At 49.3% G+C, this 6,946-nt stretch overlaps 1 protein-coding gene across 1 annotated transcript; it reads right to left on the bottom strand.

Moving 5' to 3' along the window:
• Positions 1–3,414: 3,414 nt before the first annotated feature.
• On the bottom strand, positions 3,415–5,175 carry LOC112117467 (lymphocyte antigen 6E-like; the record flags this gene model as incomplete). The annotated part of the gene is made up of 2 exons (XM_026662905.1): positions 3,415–3,623; positions 5,056–5,175. Coding segments are annotated over 2 exons (329 nt in total), but the record flags the coding sequence as incomplete, so codon positions are not given.
• Between the last annotated feature and the right edge of the window lie 1,771 nt (positions 5,176–6,946).

A 6,946-nucleotide genomic window follows, 5' to 3' on the forward strand; every position in this document is an offset into this window, starting at 1 on the left:
AAGTACTCCTGTTCTCTTTGCGGATACAGACTAACACGGCTGCTACTCTGAAACATGAACAACAGTGGGGCTGGTGGTTGTTCCTGTGCCAGCCTCTGGGCTCTGCGGTCCGTCTCATGCTAGTTTGGGGTTGGCAGCACCTTTGGACTTGATCCTGAGAAACCGGAGAGACAGGTGGGTCCCTATCAACTGTGGCATGTGTAACCCTTCTGCCAGGTGAAAGCAGCAGCAACAAGGGCCGGGTTCAATACCTAGGGGTTCCTCGTAACCCTACAACACAGAACCGGCTCGAGCCCCCGCCCAGTAATCTGGGAAAACTAAACAGCACCCCGCTAAGAGGCAGTACTTCCCCTCTCACAAGCATTGAGTCTGTGTATAACAAAAGAGAACTTGTATTAAAAGAGAAAGGCATGAGTTTGGGAAAATACCACAACCACATTCAAAACCGGGCAGTCATGAGCCAAACTGACCCTAGAGCGCGCTGGGCAGCGTCCTTTTCCTCAGTTTCCCACTGATGAACGAATGTCCCTGTAGCACATCACTCCCCTCTCCCTCCACTGCACTCCACTCCCAGTTGCTGTCCTTGATCAGCAAAGGCTCAGAGGTGCCTTCGTGAGGGTTCCCCTCCCACCCCCGGGAAGGAGGGGTGGGGAAGCATTGAGCAGTGCTTCCATGGCTGCCTCGCACGGTTGCCGCCGTTCACTCTGCCGTTGCTCCCGCTGGCCGCTGCAGCCATCGTTCACCCTGCCACTGCTGCTGCTTCTCCGCTGCCACCTGCCCCTCTCTACCATAACACATTTTGAGGCTCCCCCACAGAACCCAGATCAGTGGGGAAGCTGCAGGCTGGGCAGTGATTTTCACGGGGGTTGGGGGGGGTGAGCACCCACCAGTGCCAGGGAAAGTTGGCACTTATGATGCAAGGAACCTACAGGCTTGTATCCTGTAAGACATTGGCTTCAGCAGTTAGCATGAGGCTTGAGGCCTACGAACTTTGGCATAGATAAACTGGAAGGATAGCTCAGTGGTTTGAGCATTGGCCTGCTAAACCCAGGGTTGTGAGTTCAATCCCTGAGGGGGCCACTTGGGGATCTGGGGCAAAATCAGTACTTGGTCCTGCTAGTGAAGGCAGGGGGCTGGACTTGATGATCTTTCAAGGTCCCTTCCAGTTCTAGGAGATGGGGTATCTCCATTATTTTTTTTTTTTTTTTTTTTTTTTTTTAGGTAACTCAGAAGTTTTGAGGCAGTAGAGTGTAAGGGGGAATTTTGTCCATAATGACATCAGCCAACCACAGAACATGAACTGACTGACACCAACTTCTGGAAGGTTTTGGACGGAACATCCATGGCAACAAATTGACGTATATGATAATGGGGTGAAATCTTAAATACACTAACCTACAGAAGGAGGACACCTTAACATTGGTAAGGGGAGGAAATACATATAAGGAAGAGGGGAGAAACCCCTATTGAATATGCATTAGACATGGTAATGTCAGCGTAACATATTATAAAAGTGGCATCCCAGGGCAGTAGGGGAGAGAGATGTAGCCCTTGGGAGGGGCCGGACTGATGGCCACTGGTGAAGATGAGGAAGGTGACGGTGACGAGGAAGATAATGGCTAACATTGCAGGTTGTTCGGCAAGGGATGGTGGGAGGATGGATGTTCCGATGTACTTTCTGTATTATCTCTATCTACCTTACTGAGGTAGAGTGCGTGTGACTTTGCTAAATGTATTAATGAATTATTTATTTGTAAATATAAAAGAGTTCCTATAGAGTGAGTGTTACACCTGTGCACATCGGGGTTCCCAACTATATAATCATTTTAATAATAATACTGAGCCTGACCTTGGGACAAGAACCTGTCAACCCTCAAAGTGATAACTGGGAATTTCTATTCATAATCTATAGACCAGGCTACACCGGGGCCAATGTCAGACTCGCTGGGGCTCAGGTCTGAAACTGAAGCTTGAGCCCCGCCGCCCCGGGCTGAAGCCCCTGGGGTGGCAGGGCTCTAGCTCTGCCCCCCCCCCCCCCCCCCCGCCTGCCCGGGGCAGTGGGACTCAGGTTTCATCTCTGCCTACTCTGTCTCCCCCAGCCTGGGGTCATGTAGTAATTTTTGTTGTCAGAAGGGAGTTGCGGTGCAATGAAGTTTGAGAACCGCTGCCTAGCTCATCACTAGATGTCAGGGGAGATCTCCTTCAGACCGTGCTTACCCATGGACTGCCCAAGGGCTCATGGGCGGGGGAGATGGACAACATGGAAAACATGCCTGTACTTCCCGCTCTGGTTGCTCCCCGATGCAGCTTACCCTGCGCTGCTCCCCTGTCCCTCCCTGACCTTTAAAGGCTTCTTACCTCCCCCCTCCCCCCGACACACACACACTCAGTCTTCCCAGCTTTATTACTGCCTCATCCCCACTGAAATCCGGCTGGGCAGGAAGATCTGTGAGCCACCACTGGATACCACTTCACTCACAGGGAATCACAGGACAGTACCAGGGAATTCCCAAAACTCAGCTTAGCAGCCGGTAGACTTTTCAGAGCTGCAGGGCTGGGGCCTATATTGAACCTGGGAAGCCTGGTTGTTAAGGAGCCAGGAAAACAAGAGTGAGGGAATCCAGGAATCTTTGAGAGCCCACCTGATCCTTTTCCTTATGGCAGTGCTTCCAAGCGGTCAGAAAAGCCAAATACAGCACAGTTTGTTTGGATGGAATAAACGACTGTGAGGGAACTTTCCCTGCAGTAAATAAAAGCGTCACCTCTTCATCTTCTTTTTGATAAACTAAATGGATTGAGTCCTTTAAGGGTCTCACTGGCAGGCATTTTTTCTGGCCCTCAAATAATTTTTATGGCTCTTCTTTGCATACACTCTCCAATTTTTCAACATCCTTTTACAAATGGGGACAGTAGAACTGGACCCAGTATTCCAGTATCAGTCTCTCCAGTGCTGTCTTCGGAGGTAAAATCGCCTCTCCACTCCTACTCACTGCTCCTTTCTTTACATGTGCAAGGAGTTCATTACAATTTAAGCACATGCTTTAAGTGCTTTCCCGGATCAGGACCTGTATAAGTACTTTGTACATCATCTGGTCGGATGTATCCATCGGTTACAGCAGGGCCGGCTCCAGGCACCAGCACAGCAACCAGGTGCTTGGGGCGGCCAACGGAAAGGGGCGGCAAGTCCGGCTCTTCGGCGGCAATTCGGCAGTGGGTCCGTCAGTCAGCGGGAGAGACAAGAACCATGGTGTGAAAAGGGATAGAGATGATATTTGCTAAGGGGGTCTGAAGTGACGCTTAGAGTATAGGGGGAAGTGTTAGCCCAAAGGAAAGCTTTGCACAGAGTAGGCTTTTGGTGTCTCAGTGGGGCCTGAGCAGGTTCTTCGGGGCATAAAGTCCTCTTTTCCTGACCCATCACAGTCCAGATCTGAAGATGTAGATGAAGTTAGCCAGGATCCCCATGGAAATCATCGAGTAGCTGGTTTCCATGCTGCTGGCTCCATTCACATTGCACAATAGTTTATCGCAGCAAAACACTTTAGCACCCGTTTTGCCTTGCTTCATGATCGTTTTGGGGCACTCCGGAGAGCACATCTTGGAGATGCGGTATTTGGATTTGGAACCTTACCCGGGAAAAGGAAACAAAGAGAGGAATCGTTGCTGAAAAGTTTCCTTGAGTTCTGACTACATTTAGTACCAAGGAGATAATAGTATCAAAGTGCCTATGCAATAATGACCAACAGGGTGGAATTTCTTTACAATTAATGACTAACTAGGCCCTTACCCCAGTCAGTCTTTATAAGCCAGGAAATGCAGGAACCAGATGCTTTCAGATAATGGTTAGACTCAGGCTATGGTGTTCATTTTACAGCACTTAGTATTTAAAGACCGCTAGGTAGTAGCCTCTAACATGCCCTTTAGATTCCTGACCCAGACAGGCACTATGGTGATAGGGACCATATAAGAACCTAGAGAGACGGAACATCCAAAAAATAGACTGGCCCATAGAGAATCCAGTCCAGATTTTAGATTCAGCCCACTGCATGCTAGGATGGAAATTTGAGAGTTTGGTGAGTGCCCTGTACACACCCAAGCAGTGCATATGTGAGCAACAAATTCAGCTGAGCACATTAATGTGATACAGTAATGCCCTCTGACATGGCATGGCACATTCACTGGTGGGGGGAACAGGAATTCTTCCCCAATATTCCTGTAGGATCATCTAGGGGAAATCCTAATGGGACCAGTGCAGGACTACAGCCAGTATGACAAGGCAGGATGGCATGGTACTGCCCACTGACCTGCCGGATGTATGGCATTGCCTGCACTGGCTTCATCCCAATCACTCACCAGACCCCAAACCTTCCAGACCACCACTGGGCTCTCCCTCCCATTAGTGTGTCTTAGTGAGATTCTGGGAGGATCCCCTCCCAAGGAGACTGCCTCTTGGTGGTGTGAAGTTTCCTGCTGCTCGGCAGTTTGCTGTTCAGTGATCATTTATTTATCCTTCCAGAAGAAGATGGGGTGGGAGAGAGCCACAAAAACCTGGAAGTGTGGCCTAAGAGAGGGAGATTAAATAATGCTGTGCTTAATACTACATAAATCGATTTGTATGTCACTTAGACACCATGTTCACTAGAGCCTTAGAAATACCTTTGGTGGGCCAGAGCCTCGGCTGGTATAATCTGCAGAGTTCTCTTGACTTCAGTGGAGAAACCCCAAGTTATTCCAGCTCAGGATCTGGTCTGGTAGTTCTAAAGCTAGGCAAGTGGTGAGCAGAGACCTCTGTCAGTGAGACCTGAGCTCCTAAGTCACGTAGGTGCTTTTGAAAACCCCATCCTTTCCTGTTACCTTGCCCTCTCCCCACCCCAGTCTGTCTGTCTCATCTACCTGTTGAATCTAGTCATTGCCTAGATCATGAGCTCTTTGGGCCAGTCCTTAATGGAATGTCTGTACAGCACCCAGCACAAGAACGCCCCAATCCCTGACTGTGGCCCCTAGACACCACTACAATACAAATAATGCGTTATAACGATGGATGATTCCAAAACGTACCAGCTCCTCCAACGTCCTTGATTGTCACACAATAATTGTCTTCTTTTGCGCACATAGATATCTTCATGCAGTACTTGTTCGACGTCTCCCCTTGGCATGTGTAGCACATCAACGAGTGACCTGCAAAAGGAGCACACGACATGGTTTAGAATTTGGTAGGAGCAGAGGCTTCCTTCTCAGATGATCTAGCTCAGTGGTTTTCAACCTTTTTTTCAATTGCAGATCTCTAAAATATTTCAAACGGAGGTGCGGACCCCTTTCGAAATCTTAGACATAGTCTGCAGACTTCCAGGGGTCCACAGGCCACAGATTGAAAACCACTGTTCTGTGGTAACGACAACCTTTCACAGACCCCTTAAACATTGACTGAGGACCCCCAGGGGTCTGCAAACCACAGGTTGAAAACTATTGATCCAGATGCCTCTGTTTTCCTTCAGCCTGGATATGGCTTGTGACAGATTTGGCAATTTCCTGCAATATCCTGAACACACACAGTTTAAGTATTTTTGGAGTCCAGTGTCTTAAAAATGCAAAGTTATATAGTATAGTGCAGTTGTCTGTAACTTCTCTAGGGCCAGTATGAACCATGGTGAGCTTCAAAGGACTATTTTAAACAATGTGCCTAACAAAGTTAAGTTAGGTTCCCAAGAAATACCTAGGGGGAAGTGAACGCAAATTACCCCCTCAGGTTATGCAAAGACTGGGCCCTATCGAAGCTTTGCCCTGAGGAGTGGCCCGTTGTCTGGCTGATGTCCATTCATGATCTCCACAGATCAAAGACCCCAACTGTATAAATGAGTGACTTACAGATCCATGGGGGCTCAGGGCTAGGGCAGAGGGTTGGAGTGAGGGGGATGAGGGCTCTGGCTGGGGGTGCGGGCTCTGGGGTGGGGCCGGGGACGAGGGGTTTGGGGTGCAGACTACCCCGGGGCTGCGGCGGGGAGAGAGGACTCCCCGCCCCTCATCCCTCTCTCACCGCAGCAGCTTGGGGCCAGGGTAGAGGCGTTTCTCCTTCTCCTGTGACCTTTTTACTTTAGATGTGGGGACCTTGCTACCGGCAGGGCCGGCTCCAGGCACCAGCTTAACAAGCAGGTGCTTGGGGCGGCCAAGGGAGAGGGGCGGCACCTGCGGCAATTCGGGGGCGGCAGGTCCCTCACTCCCTCTAGGAGCGAAGGAGCTGCCGCTGAACTGCCGCCGCCGATCGCGGCTTTTTTTTTTTTTTTTTTTCTTGGGGCGGCAGAAATGCTGGAGGCGGCCCTGAATAGCAGTGAACCAAATGGCATGTGGGTATTATAGCTGGAATCTTCATGACAGATGCTGGTTTTCTGGAGTTTCTTAAAAAGAGGAAGATAGGGAGGTGAATATTAATTGGAAGGCTGGGCTCAGCGTAAAGGGTGACTCAGAAAAAGCATGCAGATGGAAAACTGCAAATGAGATGAAGAAAGTAGTGGAGCATAGACACACACAGCAGCCATGATTCTGACGTCATTGAAGTCTATACTAAAAATCCCAGTGGTGCAGGATCAGCCCAGGGAGAGGGAGTAGAAGGCAGCCTATGTCTTCTTCTGGACTAGTGAATTCAGTTTCATAACAGCAACAAGATGTTCCAAACAGGGCACTTGGAGGTTATATATTGAATTTCTCAGCAGAGTTAAACTCACTTGGGTTTTGGATTTCTGCCAGTAACCAAGGAGCACAACAGTCCTCAAGAAACACACTCCCTGGGGCTTGATGTTCAATGGGTTTTTAGAACTCTTTACTAATGTTCAGTGTGAAGGTAAGCTGTGCTAGTGAATGTGTGCATGGAACAAGACAGGTCGGTGCAGGATCCATTATTCACTTGACCAGCACTGTTCACTCCTTTAATTATATAATTTGGTTGACCCATCCA

This window comes from Terrapene carolina, unplaced genomic scaffold (genome assembly GCF_002925995.2).
Source record: "Terrapene carolina triunguis isolate 2854851 unplaced genomic scaffold, T_m_triunguis-2.0 Scaffold31267, whole genome shotgun sequence".
Classification (NCBI taxonomy): domain Eukaryota; kingdom Metazoa; phylum Chordata; order Testudines; family Emydidae; genus Terrapene; species Terrapene triunguis.